This window comes from Carlito syrichta, unplaced genomic scaffold, assembly GCF_000164805.1.
Source record: "Carlito syrichta isolate Samal-C Ts95f unplaced genomic scaffold, Tarsius_syrichta-2.0.1 Scaffold316389, whole genome shotgun sequence".
Classification (NCBI taxonomy): domain Eukaryota; kingdom Metazoa; phylum Chordata; class Mammalia; order Primates; family Tarsiidae; genus Carlito; species Carlito syrichta.
In genome coordinates, this window is record NW_007260485.1 from 862,657 (window position 1) to 884,567 (window position 21,911).

Consider the following 21,911-nt stretch of genomic DNA (forward strand, 5'->3'; position numbering starts at 1 on the left):
TTGATATTTTTTTGAGTTGGAGTCTCACTCTGTCGCCCAGACTGGAGTGCAGTGGCCGCTCCCGGCCACCGCAGCCTCGACTTGCTGGGCTCCGGCGATCCTTCCGCCTCAGCCTTCCGAGTAGCCGGAATTACAGGCATGCGCTACCATGCCCAGCTGATTTTTTGATTTATTGTAGAGATGAGGTCTCGCTGCCCAGGCAGGTCTCGAACCCGCGGGCTCAGGCAATCCATTCACCTCAGCCTCCCAAAGGCGCGGGATTACAGGCTGAGCCACCGAACCCAGCTTATTTTTACTTTTTGTAAAGACTAGGTCTTGCTGTGTTACCCAGGTTGGTTGGGCACTATTCTAAATACTTTACATGGATCAACTCATATAGCTTTCACAGCTGCACCATGAAGCAATATTATTATTTTTCCCTGTCTTAGAATCATAGGAAGGGTATTGCCTTGCCTACATCCACAGTGGGAAGATCCAGTGCCAGAACTGACATCTGGGCAGCTGACCTCAGAGTCTGTGTTCTCACCCACTACACCATACTCATAACAGGAGTCTAGTGTAACTATGATCTCAGTGGCATTTGATTAATGCAAGGGATAAAATGGTAAATATCTTCTACAAGGAAGTCATTTGTTTTTTAGATTCAGTGCTTTTCTCATGGCTCAAATGTATAATAATTCAGCATTATAAAGATTTACTTATACTAGAAAAGAGCGATATGTAATCTTATATGTACCAGCCAAAAACATTGCCATGCTGTTAGTGTAAACTTGACTGTATTATTTTCTCCAATAAGCGATGACTAACATGGATTGTGATCATCAACACTGAATAGCATATCCGTAGTGGAGTGAATGCTAAGCATTTCCAAGACAGTTTATAATCTAAAGGCAGGAAAGGAGGCAGACCACGCCTTTCGATCTGTGTAATTTAAATATTTCTTGTAGCCATGCCCTGGAGTCATACACTGCCATCCCCTACCACATGCGGAGCCCCTGCCCTTCAAATCCTATCACTCGGCCGGCATACCAGGGCAGCAACCCAATCAGCGACATTTGGGCGGTCCATGCGCTGCGGATTGTTGCTAAGTATCTGAAGAGGTATGTCATCCCAAAGGGGACAGAAACAGAACAGCAACCCACATGCTGCCCTCAAATGAAACATGATGTGCTTGATCCTGAAATATCCCAAGAAGGTCTGTTCACTGGAAGATCAGTCAAATGGACGCACAGAAGCACCAGACACCAGCAGCCTCTGGTAGGATCAGAGGCCTGGGCAGATGAAAACTGGATCCTTCAGTCTGAAAAACTGAAGGCTGCCTATAGATAAAATAGGAGCCCCTAATTTATGAAGGATGCAGATAAAATAAATAGAGCATTGTTCATCTAAGTTTCAAAACCAAAGCTAGGATGAGGGGTGATATCTCTTGAGATTTGGCTACCCGGGGCAGAAATGAGACCCACTCAGGCAGAAGGATGTCGGTGGTATTCACCCACCCATTGAGTAAACTCACTTGAACTAAATTTAAGAAATAAATGTGTAGAGATTGCTGTCCCAGGAGACATAAGAGATAGAAAATGTAAAAGGATTCCTAAAAGACTGAAAGATTTTTTAATATCAATACATATATACATGCATTCATAGCCATAAGCTGTGGGAGGGCAAAGCTCCAAGAGAGCAAAGACATATTAGAGATGAAAGCGGATACCTGAGTCATTAGGACAGATGCAAAGTTGGACTCACTTTTGTATTTATATGTATTGGAGGGAAAGGCACAGGTAGGCTAGGCCTAGACATGAACATGTCAGGCCTTGAGCTAGAAACTCTATTGACATGGGGGCCTTGGGGCTGCACTTTGTAGTATGTCTGATAATTAAGTTCACGAACTCATCCTAGAAAATGTGCTATACACCTCATTGCTGAATATCAGTATTCAAAGGGGTCACCTTCAAAGGACTCCCCTTAGGCAGCTATGCACTGACACTAGTCCCTAGTCCACCTGTCAAAGCAATTTTGGAACTCTTTTTCTGGAATGACCATCAGAGCTGTCACTGTATTACCGTGAATGCCACCAAAATGTCTCCTTTCAGGATTTCCATTATCTTCAGGTGAAGAAAAAATTCATTAGCGATCAGATCCGGTGAGTAGGGAGGGGGCTTGTTTACTGGCTAAAAACTCCCTCACAGACAGTGCTGTGTGAGCTGGTGAATTGTCGTGATGCAAGAGCTCCTTTAGGACCATTTTGCACACACCTTTCTCATGCCAAGATTTTCCTGTTTCTCTATCAAAGTTTATTTGATCTGCTATGCTTCTCACAGTCAGCCGATGATTCTGATGCACAATTTGTTGAATTTTTGCAATGTTTTCATCAGCTCTGCTCATTACTGGCTGACCTGACCTCTCTTCATCAGTAATACTTTCTTTCCTCTTAGAACAACGTTTAATCCATTAGTACACTGCCATTTTCTTCATGGCATTATCTTGGACCAATATGGCTCTGATTTTACTTTCACTTTTGCCAAGTTTAACAATAAATTTAATGTTTGTTCCTGGTTCTAATTCAAGCTCCTGCATTTTCACGATGGAACACAAAAACCTGCAACAACAATAATGAACGCCACTCAGCAAGACACTGCCACACGTGGACACAAACACAGCTATGAGACACTTACATACCAAGGTTCTGAAACCTTACTGAGCTGTTTGTACAGTGCTGCCAATGCAAGCGCACAGTGGCAAGTTCTTGAACTTAATTGTCAGGCAGGGAGAAGAGACCTGGAACTATTTCAGGTTTGTGGGAGACCCCTGGGGAAAGAGAGCAGCATTTAACTAGAGACAAGCAGACAGAGATCATAGGGAGCTAGTTTGTTTGGCAGGGACACAGGCTTGGCAAAGCCACAGTGGGAGATGAAGGGGAGAGATGGACAGAGGAAAAGCTGGAAGCCCCATTATCTGCTACTTCACCTTGTCATTCAGGGAATAAGGAATATTGGGTTTTGCAAAGGCAGTACGAATGCCTGACCATTCCAAATGAAAGGACTATTCCAAAGGAAAGAAGAAAAAAGTCTACGGCACTTTTATTCATAACAGGAACACTTACTCAAGGCAAAATTGCAAAAAAATACAAGGGAGAAGTAGGTTCTCTTGGCAGTGCCGAGGCTTCCTGCCAAGGGAACCTGGGGCAGAATTTCCATTCCGTGAGTGCAGAAGGGCTGAATAGAAACTGAAAAGGGCCTTTGAGAATTTGCCTTCCTGAGGTGGTATTGAGGACACACAGACCAAGCAAGGGTTTGTCTTATATCAACAACCCCTTCCACAATAATAATGTAAGGATATGTGCGTTTCCCACAGATGGATCTGATTTGAGGCAGTGTTACAGAAAGAAGGATGACTGGCCAGGCTGGGTCTGGCCTGCTGGTAGCTCCAGGCGACAGGGGCTCACTTCAGCAAGCTGGTCTCGCCTGGTGTACTCTGAGAATATGTTTACTCTATGTCCACTCACAGCTGCCATCAAGGGCATTGACAAATGAAGAAGAGGAATGAGTTTCAAGGCACTTTCCTAGAGCAACTCTCACAGTCCAAGCATCAGTATGTTGCTTCCTCCGGCACTTTTATGTCACATGAGCAGCTGACAGCATATTTATTATGCCTTTGCTGAAATCACGGATGAGAAAATATGTTTCCCTTCAGTTTTCATTTAGAAGACAAGCCGTCGTTTGAATAACTTCCCAAATTGTTCTTCCTACCAAGTAGCATTTCTGTTTTTCCTTATCTTTCCCTAAGGCTATTCTTTATTCGGTAGGAAATGCCAATGTTGATGTGTTATTGTTAGGTGTTTATATCATTCACAGGGCTGTCAGAAATCCTGATGATCTCGAAGCAAGGTCTCATATGCACTTGGCAAGTGCCTTTGCTGGCATTGGTTTTGGAAATGCTGGTGTTCATCTGTGGTGAGTGAATTTGAGATTTCATTTATTTACTCAAGTTATTGCTTTTACATGTTTAAAACATGTTTGTAATTCAGAACAGGTAGTAAAATTTAAATATTGAGGAAGAAATGTAACTTTAAGTCCCTAAAGATATTCTTAATTTAAATGTATTTATTGGGTCACATGTTGTTTTTAACAGATTTTTAAGATATAATTCACAAGCTCTACAATTTACCCACTAAAAATGTACAGTTCAATGAGTTTTAATGTATACAAAAGTTGTGCAACCATTGCCACAATGAGTTTTAGAACATTTTATTGCCCCCAAAGAAATCCCGTACCCCCCTAGCTGTCATCCACCAATTCCTCCACCTCTCCCAGTAAACTGATTTACTTTCTATCTACTGATTTACTTTCTATCTCTATAGATTTCCCCATTCTAGACATTTAATATAAATGGAATCACATAATATGTGGTCGTTTGTGTCTGGCTTGTTTGTCTTAGCATAATGTTTCCAAGTTTCACTCATGCATCAGTTCCTCATTCCTTTTTATTGCCAAATAGCATTCCATTGTATGGATATAACACATTTTATCTTTTCATCAGTTGATGAACATTTGGATTGTTACTTTTGACCACTATGAATAATGTTGCTATGAACAGTAGTGTACAAGTTTTTGTACAGACATGTTTTCATTTATCTTGTTATATATGTAGAAGTGAGCTGGGCTCGGTGGCTCAGCCTGTAATCCCGTGCTTTGGGAGGCCGAGGTGAGTGGATTGCCTGAGCCTGAGGGTTCGAGACCTGCCTGGGCAACTTGGCGAGACCTCGTCTCTACAATAAATCAAAAATTAGCCGGGTGTGGTAGCACGCGCCTGTAGTTCCAGCTACTTGAAAGGCTGAGGCGGAAGGATCGCCGGAGCCCAGCAGGTCGAGGCTACGGTGGCCGGGAGTGGCCACTGCACTCCAGTCTGGGTGACAGAGTGAGACTCCAACTCAAAAAAAAAAAAAAAAAGTGAAATTGCTGGGTCATACGGTAATTTTGTGCTTAAATTTTGAGAAACTGCCAGACTGTTTTCCACAGCGTCTGTACCATTTTACATTCCCACTCAGTGGAGAGGGCACATCCTCACCATGTATTGAGGATTTTTAAAATTTAAATGCAGGATGTTTTTTCTCTAATCTCTCACACAAAAAAGAGAAGTATCAGAATGTTAGTCAATAACCCAGGATTAATCTCTTTGATTGGAACTTTTTGGTATGTTGCTTTAAAATTGAAATCAATGAACACTAAGAATTAAAACTAAGCCGTGCTTAGGGTGAGTGCAATGGAATGGTCATCCTCAAACTCTGCCGCCGATGGGAGCATAAATTGGTAATATCTTTCCAAAAAGCAATTGAGCAAAATGTACCCAGAGATTGAAAAATATTTATACCCCTTGGCCCACTAATTCAACTCTAGTAATCTAGCCTAAAGAAATACCCATGATATGATAAAAAATTTCTATATACGGATGTTCAGCTAAGTGCCAATTATAATTGAAAAGTTAAGAATCAACTTAAATTTCCAACAGCTTGGGAATGGTTAACTAAAGTACAGTACTTAAATAATAAAACCAGGCCATTAAAAATAAAGTTTTAGAACAGAAAATTATATGAGAAAATGTTTACCAATAATATTAAATAGCAGAAGCAATGTATAACACTACATGCATACTGTGATTATAAATTAGATATATGCATCAAATGACTAGAAGAAAATAGGATTTTGGATAATTTTTATTTTCTTCAAAGAACATAAAAACTGTTAAAAACAATCAACTCAAAATATTGAATATTGCTTGAAAGTTACTTTTAAAAGCTACAAGAACCCTTTAATATAATGAAAACACACTCAGCAGTAATTCTCTGAATATTGTGAAGCCCAAGAGAAGTAAAGCACATTCCAAAGAACCCAACAACTCCAAGAACCAGTAATTTTCAATGTGTGTCATGAAGGATGGTCGGGGGGCACCTTTTTGTAGATAGATATTTATACAGTTCACCAAAATAATTCTTTCCATGAAATGTGAATCTTTTGCTAAATAACCACAAAGTCATCCAATAACCCACATTAAAAAACTTACAGGCACAGGCCTGGTGTGATGGCTTCAAACCTGTAATCCCAACACTTTGGGAGGCCAAGGTGGGAGGATCACTTGAGGCCAGGAGTTCCAGATCAGCCTGGTCAATACAGTGAGACCTCATCTCTACAAAAAAAATAAGATAAATGAATTAAAACTAAAATTAAAAAAGACATATGAACCATTTTACTCACATAAAGCATTTATTTCATTTTTAGCATATTAACTGTTAATGTATTGACTTGTTACGATGCTTATCTTCTATATCATTTAGTCAACTATATTTTTATATTTGTTTACTTAGAAGTCAAGAGAATATAAGAATCTTTCAGTAAAAACAAAAACCAAAGTGCCTTTTCTGGATGACAACTAAATCTAAATAAATCCTTAAGGTAGAACTCAGGCAAGAGAAATCAGTCAAAATAGGATTGATTAACATAGTCCCTAGGCTAAAATAATCATTGATGACTTAACTCATTCGTATATAATATTTGAAAGGATCTATCAATTATTGGCAGGACAGATCACAGGTAGGTCAGGCTTGTATGTTATCAAATGCAGCACACCCTCACTCACAAAACTCCCTCTGGTTTGATCATCGGTGTGAGCATTAGCATCCTGCCAAGGAGGTGCTGGGGCAAAAGAACAAACACACACCGAGAGCTTAGTACAGAACTTCAAAGTGATTTCTCAATTCTTCGAGATCATAAGGTTAACCAGCATGTTTTTTTTTTTTTTTGAGTCAGGGTCTCATCGCTCAGGCTGGACTGCAGTGGCACGTCATGGCTCACTGCAGCCTTGACCTCGCGGGCTCAAGTGATCCTTCCACCTCAACCTTTGTAATAGCTGAGACTACAAGCATGCACCGCCATGCCCAGCTAATTGTTTATTTATTTTTTTGTAGAGACAAAATCTCATTGTGTTGCCCAGGCTCGTCTCCAACTCCTGGGATCAAGCATCCTAGCCCCTCAGCCTCCCAAGTGCTGTGATTTCAGGCATGGGCCACTGCACCTGGCTAATACTCTTTAATGACATTCGGTACTGTGAGCATTTGAACTTGAACATTTCAGAGGTTTTGTTAATGAATATGCTAAACGTACTATGCATCATAATACGTCCTTTTATCCAAGAACACTGAACATTAACTTTGCAAGGTAATAATACTGTTCAGAGACTGTGATAGGCTCCTCATAAGAGTGTCTTTGAATTGTTTACTTGAATTCTGATATCTGCATGTCAACATAGGATTTTCTTTCTTTTCTAGCCATGGAATGTCTTACCCAATTTCAGGTTTAGTGAAGAAATATAAAGCAAAGGATTACAATGTGGATCACCCACTAGTGGTAAAAAATAATTAATAATAATAAATTATTTAATTAAATAGTAATATTCTTCACAATTTCCATGGAAGTTTGTCAATTCTGAATGCTCAGAGTAACCTAATATATAGAATATACAGAAAAGAACAGTTTTGCCCCCTGTCAGTCACTGTGTTCCATTTCTCCCCAGCCCCATGGCCTTTCTGTGGTGCTCACATCCCCAGCAGTATTCACTTTCACAGCCCAGATGTTTCCGGAGCGGCACCTGGAGACAGCTGAAATATTAGGTATGAACGATTACTCATAAATCTGTGGCCCACACAGGCAGAGCATTTTCTAGGGTTGCTTCTGAAGATAACCCATAAAAGATAATACCAAAAAAACATATTGCTTAATAATAAAATGTCAGTGATTTGTCCAAAGTCCTATATCTACCACTAAAATTCAGTAATGTTATGCTTCTAAGAGTCTATTCACAATGAAATGGAATCAAATATTGATTCTGTTATGTTTGTGTAATTACTGTATATAATACGTGTGAAAACTGAAAACAGCTTACTGTTCAAAAAAGTTTCCTCTGTTTTCATAGGAGAAGAAAGGATAACTCTTTATATACTTTTAATGTTATAAATAGCTTTTGCTATGTTGAATTGATAATAAAATGAATCTAATCTGGAAGCAACAGTGAATTCCCAGTCATAGAGAATCTAAACTAGAAACTTTATAAAACTATCTCAAAAGAGGAATCTATTTGCCATACTGTAGGATAAATAAATGTCTGTAACAAATCCACAGTGCCTTTTGAATCTTACCAGAAATAAAATGATATTCAAGACAACTTTAATGCACTGTAAGTAAAATGCGGTGTTTTTCTAGTACAAGAACTATTTTAAGTAGAACTGAGTATTTGATTAACTTGCAAAACACCTTATTCCACCACTTGTGTTTAGTTAGGAAAGGAAAGGAAAGGCTAAAAAGAAAACTTCATTATGTTCTTCTAGCCCAGCCGTTGGAGAGATTACTTCCAAGAAGGTAGGAAGGACCGCAGACATCCTCCTTTGAGTGCTCGCTGAGGCCCAGGTGCTGTGCTGGGAATGTTAATGACACAAGCCAGGGCAGAGAGGAGGCCCTGGGTTCCATATCCCCATGGGTGCTTCAGAAAATAGTGCCATCTTTGCCAAGGATCCCTTTTCCCTCTCAGACAAGAGATGTTGGAACTCAGCTATCTTTGTAAATACACAAACAGTGTAAATAAGGCAAGGAGGGGCACTCAGGTCATAAGATTAATGGCACATGGGAAAGTCTTAGAAAACTTAAAATTAACAAATCCAGGCAATCAGCAACATTACTGAGAAGGCAGTTCCTCTGTTAGACAAAATTCAAGCTGAAAGAACACACCAATTGTTCTTGGAACAGGAAATTTTTACATTATTCCACATTTAGCTATTCAATATTTTGAGTCTCTGAGTAATCTTAGATTTTCTCAGGTTTAAATCAATGTGTTCTCTTCCCTACGCCTTTTTTTTTTTTTTTCTTTCTCTTTTCTGAAACACTTCATAGGAAAATGCAGAGGTTTTGATGGTGTGTTTTATGGCAGCAATCCCGGGAACATAAAAACCTCATAAACCTTGTATCATGTGTCGCCTCTCCACCTAATCCGTATTTTAGCTGCTGCTAGAGTAATACAGACTGGTCTTGTTGGGCAAGGGTTTACCTTTCATGCGGCTGCTCTCCCAACTAGCCCTGTATGTTCTGTTCATACCTTTCCCAGGATTACTAAAACAATTCTCACAAAGAGAGGGCTAGAAACCACTTTCACGGTGGGCTTCAATATGGAGGTGAACTGCACGATCTGGCCTCCTTTTGAATACCACGAGAGAAAATGGACTTGAACTGCTACATGAGGCATTTCGGACAGACTTCATATAGTGCTCTTTTCAATTTGTAGAGGGCTTCACTTCTTGGCAGTGAATGTGTTCGACTAGAAGAGATGGGGTGAGAGTGCTAAGGGTTGTAAAATCAGTTCCCTTCCTCTGGGATCTTTCACTTGCCACCCTGTCTGAGAACACAACCCCATGCAGGGTTCTTCCAGATTGACAGCTCTATGATTATGTGTCTTAATTATTAATTACATCAAGCTTCTGCCATTACAAATCTCCAGCCTTGGCAAACTTCTTCCCATGTCACCATCATCATTATTATCTGCATATGCAGCACAGTTTTCTGAGAGTCTTCACGATCTTGGTTCTAACTGGTTCTATAATATTTATTTAGAGGAACCTACCTTGCCCTTTGGCAAGAGTCTAAACTAAAAACTGTTTTGTTTTGTTTTTTTGAGTTGGGGTCTCACTCTATCACCCAGGCTGGAGTGCAGCAGCAATAATCACAGCTCACTGCAGCCTCGACTTCCTGGGCTCAGGCAATCCTTCCACCTTAGCCTCCCAAGTAGCTGGGACTACAGGCACACATCACCGCACCCAGCTAATTTTTGGTTTCTTTGTGGAGACAAGGTCTCGCTATGTTGTCTAGGCTTGAACACCTGGGCTCAAGCAATCTTCCTGCCTAGGCCGCCCAAAGTGCTGGGATATCAGGTGTGAGCCACTGTGCCCAATCTTTAAAAAGTTTTATAGCACATAATCTATTTTCTTCCTTCTCAGTGGTTAGTTTTGGAGTTTTTGAACTTCTATAGCCTTGTCTCACATGGTGTTTGTTTGCAAAAGGTTTATCTTTTTCTAAGCTGTTGCTGCAAAAAAAGACATTGAACACATACACCTCTAGATGTCAGCAAATTCCAGGCCTTGAAAATTACATAAGCTGTGTTTTCTCCTACAGGCATTCATTCCTCCTCATCCAAACACCAGCCTTCTTTCTTGGTCTTCGTTCTGTGCTTCAGTTCTTGGCTGTTCCCACCACACAAGGGACCAGCATGTAGGATTTGGCAGTCCCTCAGAAACGTGAGAGCCAAGTGAACTCCCCCGGCCAACTCAGGCTGGCCTCAAGGGAGGCACACAGTGTCCCAGTGTTAGGGAGACCCAATAGATGCACACTCTGTGTTCACTGATCTTGTGACCGAACTCCACCCAGAGCCCATTTCTTGGTCTCTCCCTATAGTTACTGCTCTGTGTCTTCTAGGAGCTGACACCCGCACTGCCAGGATCCAGGATGCTGGGCCTGTGTTGGCAGACACGCTCCGGAAATTCTTGTTTGACCTGGATGTTGATGATGGCCTAGCAGCCGTGGGTTACTCCAAGGCTGATATCCCTGCACTAGTGAGAGGAACGCTGCCCCAGGTAAGAGACCGGCACACTTCTCACTCCCCATGAGGGAGTGCAGGCCTCCAGAAGGACATGCTCCTTTTGGGGCATATTAAAGGGGCTGGAAACCGGGGGTCCCCCAGCGGTCCTCAGGTGTCCTCAACAGCAGACTGTGGTCTCTCCTTCCCTGATGGAGCAGGGCAAGGGTGTCTCACTTTTAGGTTCTTCCATGTAGCTGCGGCTGAGGTAAGGCTTGTATGGTGCCGCTGAAGGGATTATTTACGAAAATTCAAGGCAAAAACAACCCGGTTGATCTTGAACTATGGCAGTATTTCTCTTTTCCCTATTTCTGCTCTTTTAAGGGTATCCTATAAAAAAAACTATGTGAAGCTGGGCCAGAAGGGCCACCAATGTTATTTTCTATTATAAAAGAGTTACAAATTTCTACTATTTTGTAAAGAATAGGCATGACCTTTAAATTAACATTATTACAAAATTGCTTTTCAATGAACGTAGGAGATTGTAAAAAAGATGGCATTCATCAAATGAATGCTAGCGTCACCATGAGACAGGCAGGACAAAGGAAATAGCAGAAGAGCAATTGAGCAAATGTCATACTACACATTGCTACCACAATTTAATCCAACTTCAAAAAGTAATACAAAGCTAACTCACTTAAAATGTGTATACATTTTGGGGGGCACCCCTTGTATAAATGAAAGATAAATAGAGGAGTCTCAAAGTGTAGCAAAGGCCCAGGACTAACCCACAAACCCTTAATTCTAACCCATAAGTTCAACGGACTAAGTAGCCAAAAATATGACTAAGGCCATCACAGTCATTTTATCCAAACCTACTAGACTGTAAGTTCTGTGCGGGCAGGACTCTGTCTACTTTGCTCATCCATCCTCCACTGTACCTATCTCAAGCTAGTAAACTTGTTAAATGAACGTATACCTGCAGCCCTCTCCTCCTAAATCCTCTGTCCAGGTAAGCTTAATAGCTGAATGGCAGTAACTTTTTGAGAAGTTTCCTTAGACTGGCTAGGACTCAATCAAAGACAGGGAGCCATGAAAGCCCATCCAGCACACTACAGACTGAGTGGTCACCACAATTTTAATGTAGCTTCTGGCTTTACAGCATGGTCCCAGGGATACTGCCCACTCTGCAAGGGGTCCTCTTAAAGATTATGCTGGTTTAACACTGGAAAGTGTTCAAGAATTATGTATTTGTCTACCTCCAAGAATGGTATCTATTATTTTAAGATGAAACTGTAATTTTTCTTGAAAGAGGATTCAAGCCTCAATTATCATCACCAAGCACAAATTCATGTCAATACCAAATGTTGGTAGAACTTGTTAAATGAACGCATTCCTGCAGCCCTCTCCTCCTAAATCCTTTATCCAGGTAAGCTTAATAGCTGAATGGCAGAAATTTTTTGAGTTTTCTTAGACCGACTAGGACTCAATCAAAGACAGGAAGCCAAGAAACAAATTAAAACTGAAAAATCAAATTAGCTGGGCATGGTAGTACATGCCTGTAGTTCCAGCTACTTAGAAGGCTGAGGCGGAAGGATCCCCGGAGCCCAGCAGTCGAGGCTGCGGTGGCCGGGAGCGTGCTACTGCACTCCAGTCTGGGTGACAGAGTGAGACTCCAACTCAAAAAAAAAAGAAACTATGATATTCTTAGCCATTTGTTTGCTGGTGGCGAGGCATCTTCCAGCCATCAGCACACATTGGCAAGTGTTTACTCTTCTAATTCTACTGTGATCAGACACTCACTTTCAAAAGTTATTGTAGGTGGGGTATAGTGCCTCAGCCTGTAATCCTAGCACTTTGGGAGGCCGAGGTGGAAGAATCACTGAGCCCAGGAGTTTGAGACCAGTCTGGACAACCTCATCTCTACAAAAAACTTTTTTAATTTTTAAAAAGTAATCAAGCATGGTACCACACCTGTAGTCCCAGTTACTGGGGAGGCTGAGGAAGTAGGATCACTTGAGCCCAGGAGGTCGAGGCTGCAGTGAGCTGGGATCATGCCACTGCACTCCAGCCTGGGCAACAGAGAAAGACCCTGTCTCCAAAAAAAAAAAAAGTTATTGCAGACAGCAAAAGATCCAGACTAACATTTGAGACCACCCAACTAAAATAGTTAATTAGGTATCATTCTGAATGCCTCAGTGCACATGTCATACTAGGAAATTACAAATAGCAAAACCTTAATTAGACAAAACAGATTTCTTAGTTTCACCAAAGATGCATGATAAATGAAATGTTTTGAATAGAAATCTTGTCTTAAAACAGGAAGCCAGGTTTTCCTCAGGCTGTATTCATAAAGCAGCCCCAAAGTGTATGCTACCTTTTTCTTTGATTGTGTTTTCACGATTAGAAGAAACATAATTTTAATTAGCTAGCACTAGTTCCATTTTAGAGTTGATGTACTTGAGATATGTATATATTCATATATACATTCATAGGACTTTGGGAGGAATCTGAGAAATAAGCCTGTCCATTTTGCAGATGAAGAACTACTATGGATTTGTTTGTTTGGTGTTTTGTTTTTTTTTTAAATAGCAGTGAATGTTTTACAGGAATGCTATGGTGACTTCAGAATTTTACAGATGCGGTACAAAAATCTTCACTTATTAGTATCTACAGGATCTAAGGTAGTGAGAAGGATATACAAGGGGGGACCCAAAAGAGTGGAATTTATCTGTTAAAAATTATGTATTTATTCTTGCATGTTTAAATTTCAGTCACCTTGAAAGTACTCTCTGTTTGATGCAATACACCTATGGAGATGCTTTTTCCAGTGTTCAAAATAGTTTTTGAACTCATCAGTTTTGATGTGTTTAGTGCGCCTGCCGTTTTTTGTTTTACCTCTTCCATATCGGCAAACATCCAGGGAAACAAAAACAAGTCGCTCAGGACAAGATCTGGTGAATAGGGAAAGTGGGGTGTGGGGGTCATGCCATTTTTTGGGTCAAAAACTGTTGAATGCTCAGCACAGTATGGGCACGTATGCTCATAAATCACTTACCATGAAATGGGCAAACAGGTTGAAAGAGTCTCCAAAAAAAATTCACTAAAGCCAAATATGGCCTCTCACGACAACACAGGCTGGTATACTAATGCCAGTGGGTTTCTAGAACACTTACCTACAAGGGGCCCGCCCACCAAAAGATAATTCTGGTTTCATCCCCCCCACCCCCGCAATACTGGTTCCTGCAAAGAATGTTGTCAGAAAGGTTATTCAATGTAGATGATGTTTGATAAAGGTTCTTTTCTGTTCAGCAATGAGGGCTCTGTTTTTCTCTTGAAAGAACAACCAGGCCAGTATTCTTGACCAAACACCGCATCCCATACTGGTAGCAACAAATAGCAGCCCTATGTCCAGAGGCTTCCAACAGCCATAGCCAGGCTGCAAGGGGAACCAGCAAGAAGAAATTAATCTTCCAAGCTGAATTTCTGAAACCTCTGGAAGAAAACATTTACATTTCAAATCAAAACATTTCATTACTGAGGAGCCCTGTCTACCCAAATGAGCACTTCCACTCCCTGGTAGACAGGCCAGATGAAATGTTGTTCTTTTACGATTGTGCTAAAAGTCGAAGTCTGGATTTATTTCGGTGCCCATGTTAATCAGTTGTCCGTCAGTCTTGCATGTCTATAAATACTAGAACATCATTGTTTAACACGTCTTAATTCTGAGAGAGTTTAGTGTTTATATGCAGAGCTGATATGCATAGGGACATGTCAGAAACTTTATATCCTTGCCCTGTTTAATCTTTGGGGGCCAGAAATGTGAAAGAGAAACTCCGCTCGGGCTTGGTGTCAAGTGCTTCTGAAAGTCAGGAACTACTTCACCAACTATAAACAGGATCATGTCCAGGGCCTTTGAGCTCATCCAATAAGATTCTTTCCTGTTATAAACAGAATAGTGTCCCGATCATCTGTGGTCAGAGCAAATGCTTCAGTTCTTGACCCTTTCACAAAAATATACATATGTAACCATGAGAAAGTCTCTGCCTTGCTGTGGGTTTCCAACACTTCTTAGGGAGTCTCTAAAAGATCTGCTGAGATGTAAAATTTTGCCTTTGCCTCACCCATATTCATTGGCATTGTCCCCCACTCGTCTCCCATCTGTTCATCTTTCCATCCTCATATAGACAATTATATATATATATAATTGTGGCAAAATATACGTAATATAAAATTTACCATTTGAGCCATTTCTAAGTGTGCAGTTCAGTGACATCAAGTGCATTCACAATGTTGTACAACTACCACAGCTATCCATTTTTGGAACTTAAAAAAAAATCATCCCAAATACAAATTATGTATCCATTAAATACTAAAACCCATTTTCTCCTTCTCCCAGCCCCTGGCAAGCTCTAGTCTACTTTTTGCCTCTGTGAATTTGCCTGTCCTAGGTGCCTCATATAAATGAAATCATACAATATTTGTCCTGTTGTAGCTGGTTTATTTCACCTAGTGTAGAGCCTTCAGTGTTCAACCATGTCATAACATGTGTCCGAATTTTATTCTTTTCCGTGGCCAAGTAATATCCTATTGTATGGGTATACCACATATTATTTATCCATTTATCTGTTGATGGACACTTGAGTTGTTTCCACGTTCCAGCTGTTATGAATAATGCTGCCATGAATATTGGTTACAACTATCTATTTGAGTTCCTGCTTTCAATTATTTTGGGCATATACCTAGAAATAGAATTGTTGGATCATATGGTAATTCTGTGTTTAACTTTTTGAGGAACTACTAAGCTGTTTTCTCTAATGGCTGCACTATTTCCCATTAACAATGCACGAGGGTTCCGATTTCTCTACATCCTCACCAACGCTTATTATTTTCCATTTTATCCATAATAGCCATCCTAATGGGTGTGAAGTGGTATCTTTTCAGGGTTCTGATTTGCATTTTCCTAATGATAATGATGTTGAGCATCTTTTCACATGCTTATTGACTATTTTTTCTAATAAATATCTATTCAAATCCTTTGCTCACTTTTGAATTGAGCTATCAGAGATTTTTTGTTGTAGAGTTGTGGGAATAATTTTCATATTCTGAATATTAATCCCTTATCATATATTTGATTTGCAAATGTTTTCTCCCATTATGTCAATTATCTTTCAGCCCTTCTAATCATGTCCTTTGATGCACAAAAGTTTTTAAATTTTATTCAGTTCAGTTTATCTGTATTTTCTTTTGTTCTTTGGGTTTTTGGTGTTATATCCAAGAAATCATTGCCAAATACAAATCCAAAATCATGAATATTTTGCCCTGAATGTTCTTCTAAGAGTTGTAGGGTTACATTGAGGTAGCTCTTACATGGGGGTAGCTCTTACATTGAGGTTTTTTTTGATCCATCTGAGTTAATTTTTTACACATCCTTCCTTCTTTTCATTTATTCTTTTACCTGACCAATACTGGAGATTCTATATACCATGCATTGTATGGGATACAGTGAGGATGAAAATAAAGTCTTTTGTCTCCCTTGTAGAGCTTACATTATAGTGAGGGGAGGCAGACAATGAACATCTATAAAAAAGATTTAAATGAAATCACTTAGGTAATGACTAGCGGTATGAAGGAAAACCTGGGTAATGAGACAGTATCTCTCAGGGACAGTGTGGAGGGAACTCCAGAGAGGACTGTGAGAAGGCACATGAAGACTGGAAGAAGCCTTCCAGAAAGAGGGGGGAAAGGCCCTGAGGCAGGGTCAAGGTTAGTATGCTCCTGGGACTTAAAAAGGGTTTGTAGAATCCGTGGGAGAGGAGTCAGAGCTGGGGTGAGAAACAGGACCAGATCAGGACAACCTTAGAGGCCATGTTCTAACTGAAACAGGAAGTTATCCAAGAGCATTAAGCACAGGATCAGATTTTTATACTAGGGAAATAAAAATGTTAAAAATCACGCGGGCTGCCGTGGAAAGAATGACCTCTAGGGGGCGACAGTGGAACGGACCATTTAGGAGCCACTTCCTAGAACAGCGGAGTGACAGTTATGCCCCAGACTTCGGTAGTGGTACAAGGGGACGTGTAGAAGTGCTCCGACTGGCTTGATTTTGGCGGTGGATCTCATAGACTTGCTGATAGGGTGAACCTGCAGGGCAAGAGAAAGAGGAATCCAGGCTGACTCCTAGGTTTTTGCCTGAGCTGCTACTTCTGAGATGAGAAAATGGGAAGGGGGGCTGCGAGTCAGAGTTCTATCTTGTATAAGAGAACTTTGAGATGCCAACATCCCCCTCCCTTATTTGCTGTGTGTCAAGCACTTTGGTAGGCACAGGCCAGAGAGCAGTGAACATAGCTGAGCCCCTGTCCTCACAAGCTCCCCCCTTCCACTGGGCATGCTCCCAAACACGAGCCATCACCAGGAAACACACCCAGACACCCATGGAAATGGAACTCCCAAATGACACATTTCTTCATTTCATGTAGGCCCCAGGATCGTCATATCTTTTATGATAAAGGTGCTACTGACCGGAGAGTCAAGAGCAAAATGTGCTGGCTGCCTTCACTGACTTGACTCATAATAATTGTTGGAGACATTAAGCAAATCACTAAATTTACTTGGGAAAATAGAGATAAAACCTTAGTTAATAGAAAAAAAGGAGCCCCTTGTTGCACATAGCCTGAAAGTTAATGTTCTACGGAAGTCCTTTGGAATATGCCTTAAGTCCATGTTGCATAATATATGGTCTTGGGAGTCAAGGACAACCCAGGTCTCTCTTCTTGGCGGCACTTGTTGTGCCAGGGACAGAGCTCTTTGTGCACAGGGAACCTGGCAGAGGTTGTCGACTGACCTAGTTTGGTCATTATAAGAGATGTTTTTCCCTGTGATTGGTTTGGTTCTGCATGTTTGGGCAGAAGGCTGTTGCCAGGGCATACGGCAAGGAGCGATGGCTTGCAAAAGCTTTGTGAGGAAGACTCATTACTTGATAAACCTCTGAGTTGGTGATGAGCTAGTACGAAACACATAAGAAATACCATTTTTAAAGATACGACTATTGTCAAGTCATTGGTTCTTATGACCAGGTTAATTTATATAACCTTATTGCTTTTACAAACTGCCTTTTCCCAACCCTGGGGTAACTCCTTTTATTTACTGTTTCAGGAAAGGGTCACCAAGCTTGCACCCCGTCCCCAGTCAGAAGAGGATCTCTCTGCTCTGTTTGAAGCTTCAATGAAACTGTATTAATTGACATTTTGACTGAAAGAATGACCACTGGCCACTGTAGTTCTGAAAACAAACATTGATCTACCTGGCGCTGTGTCTTTTTATCTCTACACATAACTTAAATGTTACCAATTTGAATGTGATATAAATTTATCCTGCAGGAAATTCCCTGATGCTTGGAGTCAAGTTACTTCCATAAAAGAGGTGGGACAGATGCCCCCTATGTCAGACCCTTGGGTGACACTTCAGGGGTGTTTCTGGCCCAAACCCCACAGAAACTCTGCCCCTCCTCCATTAGCAAATGCGCAAATACTCAGTATCTAAAAAAACTTAAATATAACTAATTGCATGTCTAGAAACTTATCCCTATAGAAACACTATCACAAATATGTAAAAAAAATATATTGCAGGAATGTCTCTGGCAGCACTTTTTCTAATAATAAAAAATGTGAAACAACCTAAATATTCATTAGTGGTATATAGATAAATAAATCGTTGTATATTAAACAGTGGAATACTATGGTGTTATTGATAAAGATAAAGTAAATCTGTTGAAAATATGTCTATGATACACTGGTAAGTTGGCAAAAAGCAAGTTGCAGACAAAGTATATATTAGTATGGTCTGATTTTTATTTTTTCCATTATATATAAGCATACATCTATATATACATAGAAAAGAAAGATGCACAACAAAATATTAAAAGTTATCACTGGAGAAGTGGAATTTGGGCTGTGGAGAATTAAGAGAACATACTCACTTTATATTTTATACTTTCACTTTTTATGAATTTTTGTATTTTGGATTTATTACAACAAGCGTATATTACTTTTCTAATCTTAAAAGGGAAGAAGAAAGAAAAATATCGTTTTACTGTTGTAAGTCAGATTCATCTTATTTTATAAAAACCTATAAATTCATATTTAGAGTGTAAAAACAAATCCAAAGGGGTAAAATATTAAGAACCAATCCTTTGGTGAATAACTTGTTCTTTTGATAAAGACACCAACATCCTGCATTATAATTTCTTCTTTGGAAAAATGTTTCTGGTGCTCTCAATAAATTAATGCAAAATCAAGCATTTTTGTGGTTTGCAGATTTCAGTCTTGCAAATAGAATTTAAGTAGTGTGATAATTTTCCTCCTTGTTATTCCTAGAAAGCAGAAACCTATAGGGTTCATTTCTCCTCACAAAGGTTCACACACTGAGGTTTGTCTTCTGAAGCTTTGGCAACATAAATCTCAGTGTACTTGCAGATTCACTCATGTTTTAAATCAAGTTAAAGTTTTAACCTTATCAATGAGTAATGTACATATAATTACATCAGGATTTTTAAAAACACATAAGAAAAGCATTATTGTGCCATTCAACCTGCAAAGGCCATTTTATCTACAAAAAGTGCTTTACTTTATTGAGATTTTAAAATAATATTTATTAGGGGTTTCCACTAATTAAAAACCTAAAATGTGTTCAGTACTCAAAACTGGTATTACAAAGATAAACACAAAATAAAATAATCATTCATAGTGTACCATCCAAAAGATAGTTATTTTAAAATGTTGTATAAGTTTTTCCAGTAATTTTGTAGGCACAAATATATGTTGCATGTAGATAGCTATATATATGTGTACATTTTTTACTTAGAAATTGTATCATTAAGGTATAATTTTAATTCTGACAGAACATTCAAATTCTTACACCAAGTGCCCAAAAGGCAAGCATATGAAAGTACCAAGAAAAAAGAAAAAGAGAAAGAAAGAAAAAGGATAAAAGTACCAACAGAATTTCAGCCACACCTTGCAGTCCATAGCTAACTAAAATTCCTTCCAGCTTTTCAGGAGAATCTTGAAGACTGAGAGTGAATGAGGCAGAAAACAGTTAAACTTTGCTGAGCTGAGATTCTTCAAGAAACTTTAGCAAAAGTTGTTAATGAGTGTCTCAAAATACATTTGGCATAGCAAAATCTTCATATACATGTGGGGATTTTTTTCCCCTCACCACCACCATCCCAAAAACAGTCCAGGTAAGATAGAGAACTCAATGTATTCTGCAAAGTGATATGACTTTTTAGAGGAGCATTAGACAAGAGATTAAGGATCCTGGGTTTTGTTCTAACCTTGTCTGAGTCTTACTTCATACTTCATTCCACCAGTGCCTCTTCCAGCTTGAAAAGGCTATAACTGGATTTTATGTATTATCTGGTCCTTGATGTAAGATTTTAAATTTGGGAAATTCAATGTAAAATAATTTGAGATACAAAAGTGCATTCTCTCTCTTTAACGCTTAATGTCTTTGCTAGCCAGATGTCTACATGTGACTCAGCAAGAGAGTGTTTGGTATTCATATTGATGATGACTGCTATAGACGAAGAATTTAAAGGTCAAGCATGGAAAAACAGATTTAGGAAGTTTTTTTATCTTGATACCCATCATTTTGGCTGTTAGAGAGTATGGAAAAGATGTGACTTAGCAGCTATTAGGAGGTTCAGCCCATTTCTGCAAACCAAACAGCTTTCATGTTTCAGAAACAATTAAGGGTACTGTTCTAATTTCATATTCTATTTTTCTGTTGATCTCCTTTGAGAAAAATTCTTAGGAGTCACAGCTCCATTTAATTAATTTACTTGGCAAGGCAAGAAAAATTAATAGATTGGTATTCAAGAGTTAGTAAAATGCCACTTTCATAAAGCCATCATATACAGTGGCATTTTCACTTAAAATACATGCACATTCCTAACTTATTTCGTGATACAAAGTACTAATATGTTCCAAGTAGGTCATGTTTCTGTGATTTTTTTGTCGGGGGCCACAATAAATAGCTAACTCATTTTGCACTCCTGTCCCTTCTCTGTGCACAGGAAGGGCTGTGTTGGGCTTGGCATTGTTTGAGTAGCTGTGGACACAGCTGTGGGATGTTTTCAAGTGGTCAGTGAAGTAAGTCTGCTCTTGTAAAATACAGACAAGTACAGTATCAAAATAGAAAGAGAGAGTAAAAATTGCTTTTCTGGCCTTTTAACCCTGAGAAAGATTAATGGTTGTTTGGATTAGAAACTGTACCCTAATGAGGGGCTGTTGCCTCTGGGGAATAGGTAAAAGAAAAGGGACTGTTCACCTCCAGGTCAACATTGCACAGGCTTCGAGTCTCTGACGACCAGCAACCCCAAGCCAGACAGCTGCCTGGCCCTGCCAGTAAGTGCCTAGTCCTCTGGGAGCTGTTGAGGAGACCAGGCCATCACCATCACAATGGCCTAGGGGAGGCAGTCTCCAGGGCCAAACACATTTTGAATGGGCAGAAATCGGTTCTTGAAGCCCTAGGTTGAATTACTGGCAGCTGGGGGTGGGAGGGTCTAGTTTCTTGTGCTATTATTCCACTGTTTTTCCAACCACCTCAATCACTCTCAGAATAATTGCAATCCCTTCACAAACTGCAATAACTGTTGGAGAATTTGTCCTGTGTAAAATCCCTTATGAAGCTATTCAAGCCCAGTTCCTTCTTTTTAGCTTTAAGTTTTGGGCCTTTTAATTTAGGTGCTTTTAATTGGTTTCCAATTTATAAAATTTATAAAATTGGAAACCAATTAAAATAATCATGAGAGAAAAGGAAGAAAAAAACTGACTCATCATCCTATTACCCAAACACAGCTGTTAACATTTGATATATCTCCTTTCCATCTTTTCCATTTGGGTGATGTAATCTTCAGCTCTTTTCTCTTAAGGCAGGATATTATAAGCATTTTCCATGTTGCCACATAATCTTCATAATCAATATTTTTAAAGGTATACAATAGTTTATTGAATAGGAATTTAATAATCTTTCTTATAGGCCATCAAGATCACTTCCAAATTTTTATGCCCACCAATAACTTAGCAATGTATAAATGAATAGTGTGTATGTGGCTTTTTCATATTCTAAATTAATTTCATAGGTTAAGTTCCCCCAAATTGAATTTTTAAATTATACTATGGACACTTTTATGGCTCTTGATTCATATTATCAAATTCTATATAACTCACTATTGCTTTAAGTGTTGTTTCTCTCTCCGCCAATCTTCTCTTCAAAATAAATGCAAGTGCAGAGCAACAAGAAAT

At 39.6% G+C, this 21,911-nt stretch overlaps 1 protein-coding gene across 1 annotated transcript in view; it reads left to right on the forward strand.

The window, feature by feature from the left end:
* The window catches only part of ADHFE1 (alcohol dehydrogenase, iron containing 1), a 29,532-nt gene extending 11,252 nt beyond the window's left edge, over nucleotides 1-18,280 (forward strand). The window contains exons 8-13 of the mRNA XM_008074313.2: nucleotides 948-1,100; nucleotides 3,852-3,950; nucleotides 7,319-7,397; nucleotides 7,564-7,660; nucleotides 10,506-10,663; nucleotides 17,761-18,280. Coding sequence (XP_008072504.1) covers nucleotides 948-1,100; nucleotides 3,852-3,950; nucleotides 7,319-7,397; nucleotides 7,564-7,660; nucleotides 10,506-10,663; nucleotides 17,761-17,844 — 670 coding nt within the window. The 3' untranslated portion in view covers nucleotides 17,845-18,280. The remainder of the gene's footprint in view (nucleotides 1-947; nucleotides 1,101-3,851; nucleotides 3,951-7,318; nucleotides 7,398-7,563; nucleotides 7,661-10,505; nucleotides 10,664-17,760) is intronic.
* Nucleotides 18,281-21,911: the final 3,631 nt, after the last annotated feature.